We start from the raw sequence: 22359 nt of genomic DNA, 5'->3' as shown, positions 1-22359 counted from the left end.
GAATTCCCCCAGCAAAGCTGGCCTAGCTGGCAATGTAGGGTGCTTAACTTCCAGGCTATTAAATCTCATTGAAATCAATGCAACTCAAGAATGTACTTAAAATTAAGTAAACGCCTACGGACTGTAATGAACCAGGATGCTGCACTCCTCTGTGTGCTTCTTTGGCTGATTTGTTTACCGAGGTAATCTCTCGGACAGAAATTAGAGAAACCTTCTAAAAGCTGTAAGAATACCTTAAATAAATGCAAGATTGTTGCATTTACGTTAAAACTACCAAGTGTAAGACCCAGTTTCTTAGTCCCTTCCTGAGATCATGCACTCACTTTGACCCTCTTATAAGCGTCTAACCGGGATAAATTCAAAGGAACATATAAACCAAGATCTTCTACCACTTGCCGATACAAGATGCATTATTGCCCTAGGCCTCGGAGAAAACTGTAGCTTTGCATTCACACTTTTAGTTAAGCTAATGAGGAGAAGAAGGAAGAGAATTTTTGAGGTGGGCTCTTCTTCCTTTCATCTGAAAAGTGGTTACTGAGTTGTTCAAAGCTTGTGTGCATAGCTCTGCGAGCTCAGTACCTCTCAGCGCCTGAGTTTCTAGAGACTACTACTGCACCGTTGAAAGGAGAGGTGAGTTCTTCCTATATGCTCCCTGGAAGCAGGTTACACACTCGGTTAGCAGAGAGCCCTCTGAAAAAGGGACATGGCTTTGCATTAAGCAGAGTTTTAAATGCTTCTCAGTTACTTGTTTTATTTTCTTCTTGTTTCCTTGCAAATGATGAAACTCCTTAGAAAGGCTCAGGCAGCACAGACACTTTCTGCTTGTGAGTCTAATAGCTTGGCTGTCCATTCTCCTCACCAGCAGCATGCCAGCATGTTTTCAGTGACTTAACGGCACTGCTACTTTGGGGTAGCTGAATGGGGAAGCAGACTGCAGCTGCTTCTAAAGGATATAAATATTTTTTACAGTCGGGGGGCTCCAGCAGTCCAACAGGATCAGGGACACCTGGGCTCTATTCCTGGCTCTTCTGCAGACCTACCATATTGTTTTGCTCCTTTCAGTAGCTCTAAATGAAGAACTTTTCCTGCCAAATTTGTAATCTTAGGTGTGAGGCTTCCATGTGAAAATTCAAGCCACTGTAAGGAATTTGGGCTGATGGGGCTAGCCTATGAATGCAAGCCCTGGCTTGCAAAATCCCATGAAATCCCATGAAAGCCATTGCACTGGTGAACACCACAAATGGCTCACAGGCCAACCTTGCACCATTTACCATTTAGCCATCTGCTCCTTTCAGATATTATTTTATGGCTTTCCTTTGTTTCCACTGAGGGCTAAACAGGAACGAAATTTTGAGTCTTGTCGCTAGCCCTTTTAAATAAATAGCTCTGCCATTGCTCTAATAAGTTTGACAAGTTGGTCCCAGGCCCTGGCCAGGAAGCTAATAAACTTCAAGTTGCTTTTCTATTGTTTTCCTAAAACAATTTGACTTCCTTTCTGATAGCCTCAAATTCCTTCAATAAAAATAGAGTAGCTGGGAGCCAGAGGAAGAGCTGAACTTGAGCCAAGTTGTGCTTACAATGCTGCCTGCGTAAGATCACATTTTTATCCTGATCCATGAAGACTCTTTAAAAGAATACCAGGCAGACAGCTGCCAGTGCATGTCAGGAACAGCTCGGGAGCTAGTCTCCCCCAGCATCGGTCCTCCAGGCTTGAGGGAACCTCCAGCCGGTGAGCCAGTGTCAGACCATAGCAGGAGGCTGAGCTCCTGGGAGCTGACTGGGGTTTGCTTACCCTATCCAGAGTGTTCTCCCTCAGACACGGATCTCTTCTGGGAGCCGAACGCTGACAGAGAGGTGGGCTCCAGCAAGACCAAGGGGCTGTGCTAAAGCTCACCCTTCAGTCAACTTCACCTGCTCCTCCCTCTACCTGTGCAGTCTCAGCAAAAAGAGGTAAAGGTCTGTTCTTTCTTTTCTTCTCACTTTGGGAAACATATACATGTATATATGTATACACACATATTTTTGTAAAGCAGCAATTCATCTAGCTGGAAGTTTACAGGACAAGATGAATGTCTGGTGGCTAAGCAGGTGAGGACTCTGCTTGAAAATGACTTGCTGATCCTTTGGACAAATCCTTTATGCCCCCTGTGGTTTGGTTCCTCCACCTGTAAAGCAAGTAGAGTGTTTATAGGAGCTGTAATTACATTATAATTTGCAAAGCACTTCTCAACTACTCAGAGATGCTGCAGAGTTGAAAAGTGGAAGCAGTAGCTGTGAGAGTGCTGTGCTTTATTTCCAGTAAAATAAAGCTGACAGCTAAGCATTTACTTTGGGATAGATGGTCATTTCTCCTCAGTGAGATGAAAACCTCTTCCAGTTTTTCTTGCTGAAAACTTTACTGGCAAGTGAGACTGACACACAGTGACATTTCATGCTTTGCTGTTTCTTGGTTCCTCTTTTCTCACTCTGTGCTGGTTTGGTACTCTGGCCTGGGAAGGGGAAAACATCCATCTATAATGGAATAATTTGGGATTTTTTACTAAATAAAAACCTGTGACTATAAAACTGTCCCCCCTCATTCAGGGGCCCACTGTCACATGCTAATCCTGTTCCCTTGGTCCCAGCCTGTCCTTGGGAATTTGCCTCCTGCTGGAGGATGTCTTCAAGCTGTCTCCAGAGGTCTAATGTATAACAGAGAACTTCCCCCTCCCTCCTTCTCTTTCAATCATATCCACACATGGGGATTTTAGATAAAATGTTTCACCGGGAAGGTACCATCCATTGGTGCTTTAGAGAAGGTACTAGAAGTGCCTGTCCAGGATGGGACAATATGACAAATCAGAATAAGTGCAGTGATGTGGCCAGGCATCAGGGATGAAATACATATGAGAAGTTTCCATCTCAACTGTTGTTGGGTGGTGGTTTTTTCTGAAATTTCCCAATGCAACAAATCTGGTATCCTCCCCAAGCACAAAGTCCTCGGTAATGGCAGGAAAGTACAAGACATTTTCCCTTCAGACAGTCTCTTGAAGTTCTCAGATCTCAGGAGAGCATCTACCCGCATTTGAAACAGCCTTCCAGCAAAGCCAGATGCTCCAAGAACATCTGTTTTATGTGAAGAAGCTCTTTCATATGTGAGCTCTCATCTATATTACTGCATATTTGCAGACCTTCTCTACGCATTGAGTTAGCTTGCTTTTTTTGTTTGCTTAAATCCCTGACACAGAATGAATCCTCCATTAAATATCCATGGGATCAACGCCGAAAAACTCATCACACAAACTCTATTCAGGATTTACCTGGCTTCTATGTGAAAGGGAGCAGCTCTGATAAGGCAATAAGGCAAGTACAGGAAATGGAATGAAAAAGGGACCTCTTAGCTTATCAGGTTCAATCCCTTTGAATAACAGGCAAGTACAAAACAAATGGCCTTTTCTAAACTTACTAAGGTCTGTCCTAAATCTCATTAGGCTTCCGCCCTCACTTGTGCTACTAGAATGCTGTTCCAGCACCTCCTTCCCTGCTCTGTTGCTTAGAAACCTTCTGATTTCCAACCTAAATTCATTCACAGCCAATTTATATCTATTTATTCTTGTGCCACATTGTCCTTTAGCTTATGTAGCTCTCCTCTCTCCCTAGCACTTACTTTCCCAACCCCCAATTCCTAGAAGTATTTATAGGCAGCAAATTTTTCCTCTCTTAACCTTTGTTCTGCCAGACTAAGTAACTAAGCTCCCTTATAGTATTCACCCTGCAGGCACATCGCACCATGTTTTAATTACTTTGGGTAGCTGCACTAGCATGAAGTTCAGTGCAAAATAATTAATGCAGAAAACTCAGACTGGTACCGCATCTATTTTCAAATCAGCTCAAACATCTCCCTGCAGTCACTTCTGTGACTGATAAATAAACATACTCTTGGCCAAGAGACACCCTCTGTCCCTCTGATCACCCCGTTGCCTTTCTTTGCACCTGTTCCAGGCTGAATATCTTTCTTGAACGTGGGTGAGCAGCACTGCACACACTATTCTGGAGGGGTCTCGAGTCCTCTTGGACGGCATTAATCTCACTCGCTGCAACTGGAAATACTGCTACGTCCTGAAAGCTCACTTGCCTTTTTCACCCCCACATAGCATTGCTGGTTCCTCCTCCTTTGGTGACCTTCACCCAGGACTTTCCCCATCTCAGTCCTGCCAACTAGGAACTCCCAGTTGCTAAAAGATATTCCTGTTACTCTCTGAGCAACAAGGTCCTAGCATATGACTTTGCACTCTCTCATTTAACCTCACCTCGATCACTCCAGTCACAAAAAGCCTCCAGGTCTCCTAGTGCTGGAATCCACCTCTGTCCTGACAATGCCTCCCAGCTTTGTTCATCAGCAGATTTCATTAGCATTTCTACTTTCAGTGCCAAGGTAATTAACACAAATATTTAAAAAGATCAGTCCTAAGAGCAATCTTTGAGCAGCCTCACAGATAACTTCCCTTCAACCTATTAGGGAACTGTTGTCTCAATTCTGTCAGTCTCTTACCCACTTGAGGATTTCTCTAATAATCCCTGCCTTCTTCAGCTGAATCTTCTCCACTACTCTGCTTCTCCTGGGACACCATATCTATGCCTTACTGAAGTCCAGGTAGACAAGGTCTGCTATGTTTCTTTTACCTAGAGGGTGGGGAATCTTACCCCAAGAAAGCTATTTACCTTTGATCAAAAGATGGTACGTGTTGCCCTATTTTTCCCTTACCTCCTGGCTTTATTTCTCCTTTCCTTCAAAATCTGTTCCACAGCATCATAAACTGCTGAGATCTGCAAGCTGCACATGGCAAGCTGTCAGCTGTTCTCCTCATTCCCACTGTCTGGGGGAGCATTCTCTTCCACTTGCTCTCCTCACTCAAGTCTACAAGTTTTGCATAGCAGTCTCTTGGGGAGGGGAGGAAAAATCCTTCTTCCCAGCTTACCAGCAGGCAAAACAGCTATTTCTCTAGCTGTGGAGCTGAAGAAACTGCCACGACACCTCTGTTTTCCCTTGAAGAGGGTGCAGTAGAGAAGAGAAGGGACGACACATTGAGGTGCTGGCTGAGATATCCATACAACACCTCTACCCACCTTTCTGTCTTTTGCCTCCCTGTCTGCCTTCACCCATTTCCTTTCTGTGCATCAACATCCAAATAGTTACCACCACCACCAAAAAGAGCTCATAACGGTTACCTCACATGCATGATGCATATATTTGACAGAAACCTTCTCCCCTCCCTCATTCATTCAACAGAACTAGACTGTATCTGCTGGATTCAGAGATTAACTCTCTGGGAGAATGAGTATGCCACACAGGAACAATACTGGGATAGGAAACACAAAGGGGTGAGCAGGGAGAATCAGACCTGATCGCCCTGAGTGTACAGCAAAGTGTCAGCCACGCAGGGAGGGGACTACATTTCAGACAGCTCACTTGCAGGACCTGCCTCTCTATAGCACGTGAGAAAAACTTGACAAGCCTTAGCTATCTATCCCAAAGCCATCTGTGAGCTGGATCTGTATTATTAACACCTTTTTTTGGACACTTCTATAACGAAGTCCTTGACAATTTCACTGGCATAAAATCAACAGGACTTTACATAATAATGCTTTATGGAAATTACTCCAGAAAAACAAAAGCACACAGTGATATTCTCCTTCCCTTGAAATTCCATCAGAGCTATACAACTGCCAGGCAGGAGAGGGAGAAACAACTCCAGAAACATTCTTGTTTAATTTCAAGTCACAGAAAGCCTTTCAATGAAGTTAGAAATGAAGTGGCAAATGACTATGGATTTCTCCATACCAGGAGTTTACTGAGCTGCCATGGGAATTTACTGTGCACTGTATGTCCTGCACTAACCATCAGTGAGGATTCAGCCCTCTTGAAAAGGAGTTGCACTTTTAATTTCAGAGTGAGTGTGTCCACCCACACAGGGCAAGCCTCCAGAGGTAGCCTCTGCACAGCACTGTCCCCCGTGTAGGCTGGCTTTCAATTTTGTGACTAAAGGGGATACTAAATTAGGGGGAGAACAATGATTAGAAGAGTTGCCAGCCCTGTGTTTTAGTCTCTGGACTGCTTTTGCTTCATGATCTACACTAGCTGCTGCATAGGGACCACTGAGCAATTATGTTCTGGATGGGAGAAATCTAGCCCAGGAAGGATTGCTGGAGGGACACCCGCCAAAGCTTGTGCACAGCAAGCCAGTTCTCAGGTAGCAGAGTCTTCCGTGCAAATCTCACTCTCCTGACACTGGGTCTTTGAGACTAGCCTTTATCAAAGCCAAAAGCCATCTCTGACTGACCTTCCTCTCTGGGGCCTGCCTGATGTGCAGGAATCAGAGGCTCGACTTGACGCGTACATGAAATACAAGACCTCCAGACACTTGATGTGCCAAAAGCATTTTTTAGAAAGGCCCAAATGCTCATGTGCCAGACTGCGTGTGCAGGGAGGTGGTGGTGCAGGGTGTCTCAAAAAACACCTCTCCTGGCAGGCAGGTTATACTCTATTTATCAGTAAAGGAGCCTGTAAAACCCTCCCGGGAAGCATCAAGTGCCCTATGGGACAAGGCTGAAGCTGTGCTGGGCATGTGGTCCAAGCCAGCAGACCAAGTCCTATGTTATTTGAAGAGGTGGAAGACCCTGCTCCACATGAACTCTGCTTTGCCAGATTAAGCTTGAACAAGTCAGAAAAATGTCTTTCATCGACATCTTGCACGGAAAAAGCTTCCCAGGGTCTGGCTGGTGTAACTGTGGGGCAACCCTGTCTCTTCTCGTTTGAGAAAGGCTTAGACCGTGGCATGTTATCTGGGGGAGGAGGTGCAAGGAACAGCAGTAGCGGCAACTGGAAGGGACAGCACGAAGCCGGCAGCGAGTGCATCCTGTCCGCATGGGGAGGGTGGCATGGGGAGAGGCTGAGAATGGAGAAGGAGGAATGAGATCCATGGTCTTTAAAGGAAAAACAACAGGAAACTAGGTTTGAAAATAGAAAGATTAAGCTGGAGGGGGTGGGAGAGACAAGAAAAGTAGGTGAAGAAAGAAGAGGGGGAAAGGCAGAGAGGCAGTGGAGAAGACAAAGTGACACAGAAAGGGGGTGGAGAAAAAGAGAGGAAGAGAGAGAGAACCATATTAAAGGAATAAAACCAAGCAACTGAGAAGAACAAGGAGTCCAACTCAACTGCAGAAAGGAAAAGTGCTAAAGCAAAGGAGACAGAAGACAAAATACTCGAAATAAGGTAAGTAACCATGAGGGGAAAATAACAGAACTGCAGAAGCATTGATGGCAGCTCAAGCTGTCACACTCAAGGGGAAAAGAGCATGAGGGGAGAGAAGGACTTGGTGAGGCAGGAAAAGAAGGATGGCCAAAAATAACTTAAGAAATTTACTTTTTCTTTCAATTTCTCTCCAAAACATTCCCACTAGTATCAAGATGGGCTTGGGACATTTTAAAAATTAAACTCTTTTTGCTACAGGCAGCTACAGAAATGACAAGGAAGCCTCCCTGCAATGAACACGGATACCGATAGATTTCAATGTACAGGAAAGCAGGATAAGAGCCCCAAGTATCCTCAGACAGTATAATGTGCAAATTGCAGTTTCTGTCAGATCCCATTTCAGCATGCTGTCAGGCTGCTCAGGGGAGGGTGGTGAAGGGAACTCTTACCTATGAGAGGCTCTCAGGGTATAAACACTTTATCAAGTGTTTCCGTGAACCGCCTATATACTCCGAAGTGCACAGGATGGTTTCAAAATATTGCAGTTTCTTTTCCTTGAGAGTATTGCATCCTGGCTGGTCTGTGACATGGAGCCTGGGAATGTAACTCAAATGTAGAGAAGCGCCTTGCTCGTATCTCCCAGTCACCCGTACTGTGCACGCTGCAGGGGGAATGCCTTTCTTCTCCATCCCAACACTGCCCAGGGCAGCCTCAGCAGAGAGGCACACAGACCTAGAGGGACAAACGCCCTCTCCCACTAGCAGCTGCTGCTTCTTTTTATTTGCCTTCCTAACTTTTCCCCCCTTTTTGTACTTGGAGTAATTATTCAATTACATTTCCATTATTTAATACTTCTAGCATTGCCAACACATATTTCAAACAGTAGTCCAGCTTGAAACACAGTACCCCTATACATCCACCTGGAAAGAAGCAACGAAATGACTGTAAAGGTTGCTGCTATTTGCCACCTCTGATCTGTGGTGACTCCTTTGATTTCCTAAAGGGTCATTTTACTGGCCATTTCTCGTGTCTAATGAGCTTTGTGGCACTCTGACTTTAACAGCTCAGGTAAACTGAGGCAGTGCTTCTGTCCCAGAAGTACTGTAAAAACCATCAGAGAATCGCATAAGTAGCACTTCTGGACAAACTCCAGCTAAAAGAGTCACAAGCTGAATGAGCCTTAATTGTTGAACTCTTCCTCCGTGCTAATAAACCTGTCAAAATACCTCAGAGAAGCAGTATGTGTAAGAGTTTTTCCCTACTGCTGCCTATGTGATTCTCTCTTTAAGGCTAAAGAACTTAATGCATGTAATATATGTATGCATATATGTGTGCAGCTAGGAGCAGGTTAAACCATTATTCAGAAGCCTCTTAGTATTCAGTATTTGCACCAGAAGCCAAACAATTTGCTGGTCTTTTCAAAATCTACTCTGAGAAGACCGCAGAAGATTTCTAACTTTCTTCCCCCTTTCCTTGGGAGCAGAACAGTAGTTTAGGAGAATTCCTGAGGCTTCAGGGTTTAAAATACTCATCAGGCTCCGGTCACTTGGGAACTATGTTAAGTATTCCTGCTACTAAAACTATTCAGGGTTGTTGATTTTTTCCACTCAATGATATATATTATCACAATACTTTAGTATTTCGGACTTTTGCATGAAAAATTTAAATCTTGCCAGAAAATACAGACCTTCATACCCTAGCCTCTCTTCTCTTTTTGACCTTCAGACAGATTTCACACATTCTGCACGTTTGCCCTTGTTTTCTAACTTATCTCGCAGCACTGAAAACAGACAAGAAGGAATGAGTAATTCAGCACTATACATTGTCATTAGGGAGCACATTTCAGAGACTGCTCTACACCTTGGGTGCTGTTGTATGAGGCACAAGGACAGAGGCTTAAAATTAGAAGTAGTTCCCAGGAGCCACCAGAGAAACTTCAACCTTTGGGCTAAGAATTCACAAAGAGGGGAAAAAAATGATTTTTATTGCTGTTGATAAGCAACAGAGAGATCTCTATGAACAATACTCTAGCATGCCAGCTCTTTCCTGAAACAAAGAAATATTCATGCCACACAGCATGTAATGAATATAGAGATGCATGCTTCTAAATCTCTCTAGTGTATCTTTAAAGAAGAGCCAGTGGTTTTTAATGTAAGAACTAAGGGATTTACACTTACATTTCTGTCTTTCTTCATTATCTTTGTCATTTCGGACATGCCTTGAGAATGGTTGAGAATTTCCATACAAACTCCTCTCCCTTAGAAGCAGAAAAGCTGACAGATGCCTTGGCCAGGGCACAGGGTCACTCGGGAAGTGAAGCCAGTCCGGTGAGGGTGACTGCTGCAGAGCTCCAGGGTCTTCAGCTGCACTTGGATGTCTGGTAAAGAAGGGAGGGAATAGAAAAAGTGTCTCCAATTTAAAGTCAGATAAAGCTATCCAAGAAGACTGAGGTTAATTATTGCTTCTTACTCCACTTTCTTCTGTCATGAAGGGGCAAATTAAACCACGTTTCTTCACAAATGGCCCCTCAGTGGCATCTCTCATCTTCTGGATGTCTGACTTTTAGATGTGGTCCAACTGGTGGAAGTGATAAACTCTCCCACTCCAGCGTTAACCAGACAGAGCTCTGCTTTGAACATACTTTATATAGTGCTAAGTACACTGAAAAAAAAAAACCAGATTAGCAACATCTCCAAACAGCTTCCAAAATTAATGGGCACTTTTTACCTTAATCTCTCACTGCCTTAGTTCCTCAGCTGTAGAGCTGATCTAATACCATCTCCTCACCTCCAGGTGGTAATGAAAATAAGTAAATTAATAATTGTGAAGCAATCAGATACCGTTGTGATGAAAGCCATAGGAAAACCCATGAGGAAACTAATAATTCTGTCTTTAGAACTGGACTTGAATAATGTACTGTAAATGAGGCACAGGCCACCCACTGAACAATGACGAGAAAACAAAACATTGAATAGCTGCTGCTCAAGAAAGCCCCAGCGAGGCTGGCACAGAATAAGGCAGGCATCCTGTGCAAAGAATGAGGTGACAATGTGAGGATGTGGTTAAAGACTCATAGCTATGAGGCACAGGCACAAAGAGATTGAATTAAGATGACTGAGAACAGTAATTCTAGCGTTTCCTAACTCCCTACTGCTGGGTTTTGCAAATTTAATATTGGTTGATTTCAAGGGCGGGGGGGGGGGGGGGGGGGGCGGAGGGGAGGAATGTGCATATATAGGTACATACACTGAGTATATAAAATAATCCACTCACAAGTTATCACCAGACTTTGCAATGAATGAGAAATTAAATACCTGAGGCAAGGATACAGCAATGAGGCTGGAGCATGAAGAGAATCCTATGGATTTTTTGAAAGAAAGAAGAAATGAGATTTGACAAGGTAGTACTAAGTGGGAAGTAGATAGTTACTGAAAATTTCCCCTTCCTAAAGCTGAAAGCATTAACAGTCTGGGTGCTGTAGAGAGTTAAGTGGTCAAAACTGCCAAAAAGCTGAAGCAAGGCTCGGGACAGGGGAAAGCTCGACTGTGTGAGAGCAACGGGAAAGTGATAGGCAGGGAGACACTGGGGGGAGAAGAGGGAAGAAAGGATGGGAAAAGTCTGAATGAGAGCCCTCTCCTTCTCCCAGTACCTCTCCAGTCTGTTTTATTTCAACACTGTAACAAGTTGCATCTCATGCAGTCTATGAACCAGCCTAAAATCACGCGGACAGGTGTTTTTTTTCTGCTATATTGGGCCCAACGTGGCGCCTGTCATCACCTCCACGTCTCCTTATACCAGCCTCCTCCACTGGCTAAGCAGTGCCTAAGGTCAGTTTCTCTCAGCAGAGCTCAGAAACTGCTTTACTACAGCAGTCCCCAAATTTCCTCGTATGTTTCTGTTTTCCGGAGTTCCCTCTGCCCTGTTTGGCTGTCCTCTCTCCTGTATACAGTACTGCCCAGTTTAGCATCAGCTGCAAATTCATGTAAGTTAGCTTCTCCCTGGAAAGATAAAGAAACTGTAAAGAGCATCAAGCTCTGTAATCCTGAACAGGATGCTCTTCATCCTGTTAGTTAAGGAGTAAGCTGAGTAATATCCATTAGCCTCTTTGAAGCATTTACATCAGAGAGAAAACTGATGTTTTTTTCTAGCAAAAAGCACACGTGAGCCTTCATTTAGCTTATCCCAAGTCCAGTTTTGTTGTGCTCTCTAAGCAACTGTGTTTCTCTAAGGCACAGAGATAATCCCAAGAGAATTAGAGGGTGCTCCTTCCATGCAGAATGTAAGCCTGCATACCACGATCACATAACTGTTTGATGCAGGCTTTTCAAACACAGTGGGACAAATTCATTGCTCAGCTTGACTCATCTGAATTCAAGGTCTTTTCTGTTCTTGGTCTCCTGCATCTACATCAGGCAGAGCTTGGCCCTAATGTCTGGATATATGAAAGTACAATTTGACCATGGCCAAGGAGGAGAGAAAAATAGCATTAGATGGGCTGGATAGACAAATAATAAAAATCCAGCTAACTGGGAGTCTGCAGCTTCCACCATCACTTCAGATTAAAATATTCTACAGAGTACTGTCTTCCGTGTGTGTAACACATTCCTGATGTACACACGTGGAGGTGTTGAGTGATTTCCCTCTGTCTGGGTGTCTGTGTGCGTCAGGATGGGTGTGAGTTCAGGAGGTGACAGGTCATTCAACTCCCTTATCTTCTCACCCACTTTCTTTTTTGTGAACTCTGAGATTTTCCACATTTGGAGAGGAGGGGAAAAGCATACCTCATGAAGGAATAGCAAGCTGTCTGCAACTGCAAGCAGGGCCAGTGGTCTGGATACAAGCATGGCCCTTCCAGAAATTGCAGTGAACTCAGGAGGAGCAGAGACATGAGAAACATTTGATGTCTGTCTTCTAGGACAGGAGCTGTTAACATGGAGCCCTGCCTCTTCCATGAGACTTTAGCACTGGAGTCAAAGTCACTCTCCCTGATACTGATTCAGCACAGGACTTTGAACCCAAGCAACTAGAAAGGAACCTATGCAAACACGTCAGACTTTTTTTTAATAAGGCGTAAAGAAGTACCAAAGTACAAAACTATTTAGTCCCGATCCATGCACAGATGAGAATTACAAATTTGGCTAAAGAACTGGCCTGTTTCAGGCAGAAACTTACCACAAGTACATGCATGCACATATGAAGCCAGAGGGATAGTGCTTGGAAAACAATGCCTAATGAGTCACTGCTTGTCTATTGTATACACGTATGAAGGAGCCAATGTCATTAAACAGTGAACAAAAAGATACATGCTGAGGTGGGCTTTAGCATTGATCTATGTCGCAAAGCTCTGAAAAGCCTCTGGAATTCAAAGCATCACACCCACGCTGTACAGTGCATTTCTAACTTTATTCATCTTTTAATGTTGTAAGCCATGTGCCCCCAAAATGCTTCCTGACCAGGTCCTGGCAACAAAGGAGCACTGTAGATGTACACTGAAAAGGCTGGTTCTTCTTTTTGGGCACTGACCGCAGCTGCGGGCTCTGCCAGCAATAACAAGATGTTGACCTCCTAGAAAAGCACCAAAAAAACCCCCCCAAACCCACACCTCTGGTTCTGCCAGGTGTACCTGCTGTCGAAGGGTAGCACGAGGGGGATTTCTTTCAGGTGACCACAACAGTATTGTCCCAGGGCACAGGAGAGAAGGGCTGCAGTCTGTAGAACCAGATCTTCTTGCGCTATAGAAGCAGCTTTGTGTCGCTATCACCAAGTCTAAGAGGACAGAAAAAAGGACACAAGTTTGCAGGTCACAACCCTGAGCTCTGTCCCTGGACTGCCTCTGCCACAGTGACCTTGAACAAGCAGTCTGCCCTTTCTGTACCCCAGTGATCACCATCTGCAAGATAAAGATGACAGCATCTGCACTGCGTGGGATGCTGCGAGGCTGGACTACTGTTAATGGGGGGCTGGAGATCCTTAAGTGAAGGTATAGCTGTAGAGCAAAGCAGCATTAACTGACCTCCAGCACAGAGCTGAAAGTGTCCTTCCCAAGTGTCTACAGTGTGAGCAGCCAGTTTTGCAGTGCGGGGACCACTCAGGTCTGGCTGCAGTCTGACAATTGTCAACACAGGGGAAAAGGTCTCTGCCCACATACCCCCCATGGCAGCTATCTGTTGTGCCACATGCTGGCCTGGACCTGCCGTGAGGTGACACAGCTGGAGGAAGGAAGGCCACAAGCAATTCCTAGGCACTGACCATGCCACAGCTGGCCACTGCACAGGGCTGTCACATCTCATGTGCCCAGTACCTAGAAGAGACATCTGCCTCCCCATTCGGTAGTTCAGAAGGGATGGACTTTTTGCACGGCCTCCACCCACAGTCCCATGTCCGGTGCGTAAGCCTCTTCAAAACATCTTGAGCCCCAGCCTTCCGGTTCTCTGGGACATCTGATTAACTGTCGTATACATACACTTGTATCCAACTGAGCAAATCACATGCAGATTGGGCAAAAATACAAGGGCTTTGACTTTGTTACTTTCCTCCTGCCTGGGAACCGTGCTTTGGAGGAGCTTTCCTTGGAGACCCTCTCTGTGCACCCCTGGGACCTGCCAAGGGGAAGAGGTGAGCTCAGCAAGGGAGAGCAGAAACAGTGTTATAATCAGGTGCTCCACTTTATTTTAGAAACATCCTGCAGAGATGGCGACCTCCTGTCACTTTCCTTGTGGGAAAAGTTAGTGTGAAGTGTCAAGCTCAGCTATTTATATCACTGCTGATAGTCTCGCCTGTCTTCTAAAGAGGGGAAAACTTTCTTCCTAACAACCCCTAGGGAAATAAATTCATATAAAGATGATGATTGCACAGGAACAGCCCTTCTGGCTCTCTGGCGTGAATTTCCTAGCTGTTCCTCAAAGCCCTGGCTAGTTCAACCAGAAGGAGTGCGCCAGCTGGAGCAAGAAGCTGTGGTGTGAAACACTTGCCTGTCCTTCAGGCCATGCAGCATCACCAAGCGGATGGGCAAAACTGCTCCGAGAGCAATGGACACTTCCCCTCCCACAGAAGAAGGTAGTGCAAAAAAGGAATGGCGGAGAGCAGCCCGTGACTGCCAGCCGGGCATACCAGCAGGTGCCATCCCCGCTGGGGTATTTTTATCACGGAATTTGGCAGTCACAAGGCAGCCCGGAGCTGAGTGAACTCCACGCCTGGCCTGCGGTGTGATATTCGGTTTTCCCCAGCTTTAGTAGCGTTTCAGGTGATGATTAAGCCAGGACGGCCACGTCGCTGGGTTTGTGCCAGGCTCCGCTGCTCTTTGTCACATACGCGTTTCCCGGTGCCAAGATCCCATGACTGCGCACAGCTCCTTTGTTGATCCAGCAGAAAGCTGTCAGCCAAAAGCACTGCTGGGCAGCGGCCCAGCCTACAACTCTGCATGAAGATGCATGACTCTGCTGTCAAGACAGTCTTCTATCAGGTGCTGAGGCCCTGCAAAGATACCCAGAGGTGTCTTTTGCTGAGTCACACCAGAGTGAGACAAGATTTGTCCGACTGAGTCCAAACTAGGGATATAAAAGGCCACAGATGCTCACACACCGAGAGCTCAAAGCATACGAGGACAACAGTAGTCTGGGAATGAGGAAAGGGAACTATATGGAAAAATCCCAAGAATAGTAAAGCCCTGAGGAGAAAGGCTAGGTCAGAGGCAGTCCTGCATAGCCAGGAAAAGCTGTCAGGGGGTGACAACAATCCTTTGCTTGCTGGCAGCAGAGAGCTAGATGCTCTCTTCTGTTGTTCTAGAAGACTGCTGGTGTGGCATCGCAATAACTCGCTAATAACTAAAAAGCATCTAAGCCAAAAACACTGCTGTGTTTTTGGAAAAAACAAAAGAAGAAAAAAAGAAGAAAAAACAAACAAACAAACAAACAAACACCAAAAACAAAAGAAGAAAAACCAAGAGAGACTCCTCTTGGTTTCCAAAACCCGTTATCCTGTGGCCACCTACGCCCTTGCAGTAGCCACCTCGCCTCTCTATAGGGCTGTAGCAAGATGATCAGGAGGTGTCTTGGGGCAGCCCCTCCTTTAAACAGCCTGTGAAGGGGAGCAGCCAGCAGGGAAGGGCAGGGAAAATGGCCCTATTATCTAGTCTAAGCCTCACGGCTGCCAGCCTTGGATCCTTCTGGTTTACATCCTCTTGGAAAATTTTGTGCATGTGTGAGGCAGGTGAATTACTGTTATTCTCGCATCCATTACCATCTTTTGTTTCTGGACTCCTCTTGTACTTACAGTTGCTTTACTTTGTGTTCTGTACACACCGATTTTTACAATTTGCGAGTGTCTAGGTTTAGTAGTCTTCCCTAGGGAAAACAAGCCATAGTAAAACCCCAAACTACCCGCCCATGGTAGAACTGATGGGAAGAGGTATTCAGTTTGTGATGGCACATACCCATGGCAGAAAGAAAAACTCAGCCTTTGGCACAGCCAGGGAGAATTGTGTTCATTTTTACCCTAACAAGCAAGGTGAATTAAGAAAATGCATCTGTCAGCTAACAACAGCAGGAGCAATAGGGGCACCTGCAAACAACATAAACTCACCTGGAAAAATGAGGACACCCACCATTGTTCGTGCTGTCTTGGAAGGAATATCTCACTCTTACAGTTGTGATACAGTATATTGACACAGGATGTACCTGTAGGTAGCTGGTTGCCTTGTCTGCTCTCTAGGAAAAAAAAAAAAAATTAAACCCCCTGATTTCAGTGCAACAGTCTGTAAATATTTCCCATCACTGATTTATCTGCCTGTATTTAATCCCCTGGTGCTCACAGAATGAAGCCATATGCTAATTTCTCCAGAGTGCAGTAACTGCACTAAAGCCATTTCAGAAGGTAAGACAGACCCACACATTCACCAGTTTTTACCAGTCCAGACAAGAGGAGTCAGAAAGACTAGGTGATTTTCTGTGTTACTGCTCCTCCAGTTCTGGGCTGGCAGCAGATGAAAGCTTCTGCATACGCCAGGCAGCCACCAGGATCCACACCAGCACGACTGCAGCATACCTGCCAAAGCAGGGAAGAGCCAAAGCCCATCCTTTGCTTCCCGGTATGCCCCTTCTCCTTCCTCACACGGCTTCCGACAGGCGGAGGGGGCAGCAAGTGGTCACCTCCCTGCCTCCTTACACGGGCAATCCTCACCTTTCTGCACGGCAGCCCTCAGCAGCACCAGGAGTTTAAGGATTCAACCTGCGATCTTTGTCCCATCCATCCTTGCAGATGGACACCGCATATAAACAAGTGATAGCATAAATCATCATGCGCTGCTACATTAAATTAGATCACTCACATAACCAGAGGGAGGGATATTGTTCCCCCAACAAGTCTATCTCTCTGTTCTCCAGCTTTTGCTCACAGGAAACCTACACAATATTGCTGCAGTAAATTTTCAGCTTTTAACAGTGTCTGCTCTCCACAGACATTCTTTGTACAGTAAAAATAATTGGCTCTTAAAGACAAGACAAGGGACAATAAAGAAGGGGAGTTAACAATGTGGTCCCTACGGCTTTTGGGATTTACCTTGTCTAGTGCTTTTAATATTTCATTATGATGATGATGAAGTTCTTCATTTGTTTATTAAAAGGATATTTTAAAAAAGAGCAACTGTGGGAGAATATTATCTCCGAGGTAATACTGCACACTTTATAGCACCTAGCCCTTAACTCATGCACAAGGGAGAGCTTTGCAGTGCCCTGGGAAGGTAAGCATGGTGAATATAACTGGATGAAGTGATTGCTCAAGCACTCCCACAGAGCCCCACAAAAGATGGATTAAACCCATCGTTCTCTTTTTATCCATGAGGTTAAGTGACTTGGCCAGAAACAGTCTGTCAGGAGCAGGCTCTCCGACATCTTCACTGCAATCTTACTATCAGCCCGCCAAACCCTTCCTCTCACCTACCAAATGGCACTTCCCAGGAGCTGCTGGTCCTTGGGAGGCATTTCAAAGGAGGCTTTTTTTCTTTGTCTGTGTCATTTGAACTGTGAATTTTGTTTCAGAGCTTAAGAAAAAGAGGAGGAAGCGAGATCCACCATGTAGATTTTGCAGCAGTTCCCTCTCAGAGAGGCATGACGGCGGCAGCAGATTAGGTTTACAGGACTGGCACAGCTCACCAAAAGTCTTAACATTCCCCAAACCATTTGCAACTTGTAAATGAAACACTTGCAACTGGCAACACTGCAAAACCTATGGGCAAGGGGCGGGTGGGCAACAGGAAGGTTTTCTCTGTATTTCTTTCAGTAATGGCATCGAGCTCAGAAACGAAGTCCAGAGCTGCGAGCACTTCACGTTCCAGGGCACAGGTATTGCACAAAGGCAACATATGAAAGCGCCGAGGCACTGCTCAGACCAAGCTGTAGACTCCAGTCTTATCTCCCAGGGGATCAGCCCATTAAGGATTCCCGAGAGCACAGTTTGCAGACAGATGACTGCTGCTTTAACGACACAGTCCACAGAGGATGCAATATGCAGACCGCAGTGAAAGGACTTTCTGAACCAGGAATAAATCTGGCTCACCCTCAAAGTTTTGGCAGCCCTTTTAACAGGTTGTAGTTGGGTTATGCAAAATAGATCACTTTATTTTTCAGTAGCTGAATAAAAAAACCCACAAACAAACCCAAAGCATTGTTTTCAGTGGATGTGAAACAAAGTTTTCAGCAAACCAGACCTCATTCATTTCAGGTCAAATGAAAACATTTCCTTTCACACAAACCACACAAATCATTTCACTCCATGCATTCCCAGTTGGGCATTTCCTAACCCTCCTTAGAATCACTCTTGTCTATTTTCTCCCACAGAGGCTGTGTCCAATTCTCCCTTCAACACTCCTCACCCCTCCTGGTGAGCAGAAATGGGGGACTGGAGTTTCCTGGGAGAGTTCCTCGAGGAGGTCCACAAACACTCGACAGTGGTGGGGAAAGTCTGGTTGACCGTGCTCTTCATCTTCCGGATGCTGGTGCTGGGTACAGCAGCTGAGTCCTCCTGGGGGGACGAGCAGTCTGACTTCATGTGCGACACTCAGCAGCCTGGCTGTGAGAATGTCTGCTATGACAAGGCTTTCCCCATCTCCCATGTCCGGTTTTGGGTCCTCCAGATCATCTTTGTCTCCACCCCATCTCTAGTATACATGGGCCATGCAATGCACACCGTGCGCATGGAGGAGAAGAGGAAGATGAAGGAGGCAGAAATAGAAGCCCGTGAGATGAAAAACAACGGTGACACATACTACCAGCAGAAGTGCCCCGTGGCAGAGAAGGCTGAGCTGTCTTGCTGGGATGAATCAGGAGGCAAAATCATACTCAGGGGCAGTCTGCTGAACACCTACGTCTACAGCATTTTGATTCGCACTGCCATGGAAGTGGCCTTCATTGTGGGACAGTACATCTTGTACGGGATCTTCCTGGAGACCCTGTATATCTGCCAGCGGGCACCTTGCCCCCACCCTGTCAACTGCTACGTTTCCCGTCCCACAGAGAAGAACGTGTTCATCGTCTTCATGCTGGCTGTGGCAGTGCTCTCCCTATTCCTCAGTCTGGCTGAGTTGTACCACTTGGGCTGGAAGAAAGCCAAAGAGAGGTGCTCCCGGTCTTACAAACCCAGTCCCACCACAGCCCCCGGCAGATTGGAGTCTGCCCCGCAAGTGGAAAGGGCCCAGATGTACACACCTCCACCAGATTTTAACCAGTGCTTGTCAAGTCCCAACGGGAAGTTCATCAGCCCCTTCAGCAACAAGACAGCCTCCCAGCAGAACACCGCCAACTTCGCCACCGAGAGAGTCCATGGCCAGGAGGATGCTGCTGGTGAAGGGCCCTTCATTAAGTCCAGCTACGTGGAGAGTCCAGAGGTGACCAACGAATGTGCGGCACCCGCCTTCCCCGAGAACTACTTCAATGAGAAACGCCGGTTCAGCAAGACCAGCCGTGCCAGCAGCAAGGCAAGGTCAGATGATTTGTCTGTGTGACCTGTCTCCAGGAGGGATGAGGAGAAGGAGCAGTCTTAGCACTTAGTAAAACTTCTGCAAAGCGGACTCCAGTCTCTTGCCACTAGGCTCTCTCTGTTCTAACACACTCTTGCTCCTTTTCAGTGAACATCATTGTTATATTGCAGACAGCACCTCTCACAGCTTAAGGCAGGGACAGCCACTGGGGGACACGCATGGAAGAGAAGCACCAATCTTGAGATGTGAAGCTCTCGGCCATATTTTCATCATGGGACCCACAGAGGTTGGAGACTCACCATCTTTAGCCTGGTAGAGCACAGGCCAGCAGACTCCTGAGGCTGCCCAGCAGGTATTCGCCGCGACACCGTATTCAACAGACTGACTGGACCTCAACCCCCTTGCATCTTCTTTGATGCCTATTCAACATCCTCTACATCAGCTTGGCAATTATACTGAGCTGAAGCTTCTCTCACTGGCAGGGAGCAGAAACACACCAGTAGGCTTTCTGAAAGACTTTCTCATCTGCTTTGTTCTCGCTCTTTCTAACTGTCCCTTTCTCTACCTGAGCCCAGATATTTTATACCAGTTTACCTATAAAATAAACCCTACTTGAATTTTTTGACACTGTGTATAGAACTCTTCCCCACAAATAAGGACGTCCATGGTCCCCCATGCACAGCTGCCTCGCGTCCAACATTGGAATCCCTTCCTCATTCCTAAGTCAGCGCTGAAGACTGGCCCCAGGGATATCGCTTAGACGACCAGTTGATGAAGACTAGGGAATTTTCCCAAGATACTTATGTCATCAATTCTAAGCAAGACATCCATTAACAGAAATAGAGACTCTCCTGTGAGAACAGATATCTTACTTGTAAAAGAGACAAACTATCATGTGGAAACAAAGTGGGTTTCCCTTTTTAAACTCGTCTTTCAAGCAACCTGAATGCTGCTGAAAGGGTGCTGCCAGCAGCCCCCTTGAGAGAAAACCATTCTCTGTTTATCTGCAGAAGAAGTACGGCCTGTGTCTTCTTCTCACTAACCCACCAAAACACTTCAGCATCTTTTGCAAGGAGCAGGAGTCCTCTCCGGGTCCTGCACAACATTCAGCTCTTGGCTGCTCTCTCAAGCCTACCAGCCAGTGCAAGCCAAGATATTTGTCCTCGCAGCAAGTCCCTGTTCTGCCATCAGGTCATCTTCATCTCCACTCCATCCCTAGCACATATGGCATAAGAAACCACCCGTGGACCAGCTCCTTCCACCACTGTAGCCTCTCAGAGAAACCATTGGGCCCAAGACTGCAGTCTGGTGGCTGAGGTCTGTAGGCAGCTCCCACTCTAGATATGTTTTCTCAGTGCAGGGCTGACATCCCTCTTTTAAAGAGGTTTGCTAAACAGAGCTAAGCTGCTCCCCGTTGTTTACCCTGCGCTGCCTTTTTGGACACAGGCCACAGCTTCCCAATATTGGACTGCATGAGCGAATGGCCGGGGACCAGCTGATGAGGGGACTGAGCCATTCCCTTTCTTAGGGACACTGAAAGGGATTGTGAATCCTTGCTCCTGATACATAGGTAGCTTTGGTACAGTTCCCTGTACATATACATACATATTCACACACACAGAGGGGGAAAACCATTTTTTTGTTCGTAAGGTGGTTTATATACATGTATTTCTTAATAGTTAATTGTGCCTAGGTTTCTCCTAATAAAGTTCTAACTCCATCTCTCCTTGCTGATGTTTATCCTCTCACGTGGCTGAGAAAGAGCTGCTAGCATCGATCAGGCTGCCTGCCAGCCTCTGCTGCTCAGAGATCACAAAAATTCCCATCGCCCAGAGTGGCAGGGATGAGGGGAGGGCTTGGCCAGGGGGATAAATAATAAACATTGGGAAATGATTGATTGACTGGCTAACAGAAACCCCCTCCAGCTCCCCTGCCTGCCTCTGAAGTACCAAGGAAGACTGGGAAGAGCTGGCCAGAGAGCAGAGCTTCCATCCTCTTGCAATGGAAACGCTCCCTCCTTGCATCCCCTAGCACACCTCTGCACCCAGAGAAGCCACCTGCGAAGTGAGGCCAGGTCAGCAGGAAAAGGGTAGCACAACCTCTCCCCTGAGCATCTGATGGCTTGTCCATGCAGTAACAGGGCCCTGAAAGGCTTTTTAAGAGGCAAGGTCTTGAGAGACACTGAGAATCCACTGCTAACAAACTCTGCAAAGAGTTCCTGGGGGTGCTCAACTCTCTTAAGACGTAGTTGCCCAGCCCAAAGAAAACCCTTTCTTCCCCCAGCTGATGCCTCTCTTCTAAACTTCATCCCTTGCTCCCACTTTCTGATTTTCACAGGCTCCCTCCTTCTGACCTTGGATCCCCCTCTCCACCCAAAGGAAGTGCCCTTCCTTCCTTTCTCCACACAATCTCCCATCCCATGGGACTCTGCAGGCTGGGAAGCTGGAGACCAGTAAAGTACTGGGTCCCAGCAAGGAGCCTGAGAGGGGGCATAAAGAATGAAACCAGAATTCGATGAGGACACCGGGACAAAGACCTTGAACTGTGTTAGAAACTGCAGGGACCCTTTAAGATTAAAGGAGCCTTGGTTTGGGGCGTTTCAGCCCAGAAAGGAGGATGCCACCCGAGCACCCACAGCCACACAATGCAGCAAGGAGGCAGGATTAGTTCTGCAGGCCTGGGGTTTTTAACTGGCATGTGCACAGCCCCGAGCGTGCCTATCCCCTAGGGTGTCACCTTGCTGGGAGACATACACAATGAGTAGGTCAGGATCACTCCCCTTGGAAAACTTGGCTATCGAGTGATATTACTGTTTCATAGGGCCACTCAAGCACTAACCCAGGCCTTGTTTAATAAACTATTCTTGGTTTATCACAAGCAATAGCCCAAACTTTAAAACCTCTGAGCTACAGTCTCTGCTGGAAAGCAAGGTATAGCCGAAAAAATGAGGATAAAGATCTCCTCTATGCTGTTTCAGACCTCTACAATCCCAGCATGTTCACAGGTGGTGTTTTGGTGATCTTTGAGACCACAGGAGTACAACCATCCCAGCTCTCTGTCTCCCAGCCTAGAAAATACATGTATCAAAGCAGATAATCTCCCTCCGCCACTCATTTCTTAATGCCTCCCTGGTTCTCTATTCCAGGTAAAACAAGCGGG

The 22359-nt window shown here is 46.3% G+C and overlaps 2 protein-coding genes across 6 annotated transcripts in view; one reads left to right on the top strand and one right to left on the bottom strand.

Moving 5' to 3' along the window:
• GJA8 (gap junction protein alpha 8) overlaps window positions 1–22359 on the bottom strand; it is an 84834-nt gene that overhangs the window by 46820 nt on the left and 15655 nt on the right. For all 5 annotated transcript variants that reach the window (XR_007509047.1, XM_049824537.1, XM_049824538.1 and 2 more), the window contains exons 6-9: window positions 15810–15934; window positions 12853–14702; window positions 9699–9890; window positions 9407–9606 (exon numbers count right to left, since the gene is read on the bottom strand). The gene's annotated coding sequence lies outside the window, so the exon portion shown is untranslated. The remainder of the gene's footprint in view (window positions 1–9406; window positions 9607–9698; window positions 9891–12852; window positions 14703–15809; window positions 15935–22359) is intronic.
• GJA5 (gap junction protein alpha 5) lies at window positions 6903–20920 on the top strand. Its single transcript, XM_049824540.1, has 2 exons — window positions 6903–7250; window positions 18062–20920. Exon 2 carries the CDS (start codon window positions 18115–18117, stop codon window positions 19222–19224), a length of 1110 nt encoding a protein of 369 aa, XP_049680497.1. The 5' UTR covers window positions 6903–7250; window positions 18062–18114; the 3' UTR covers window positions 19225–20920.

The sequence above is a fragment of the Accipiter gentilis genome, chromosome 21 (genome assembly GCF_929443795.1).
Source record: "Accipiter gentilis chromosome 21, bAccGen1.1, whole genome shotgun sequence".
NCBI lineage: Eukaryota > Metazoa > Chordata > Aves > Accipitriformes > Accipitridae > Astur > Astur gentilis.
Note: the sequence above shows the minus strand (reverse complement) of the source record. Positions and strands in the feature narration are given on the sequence as shown.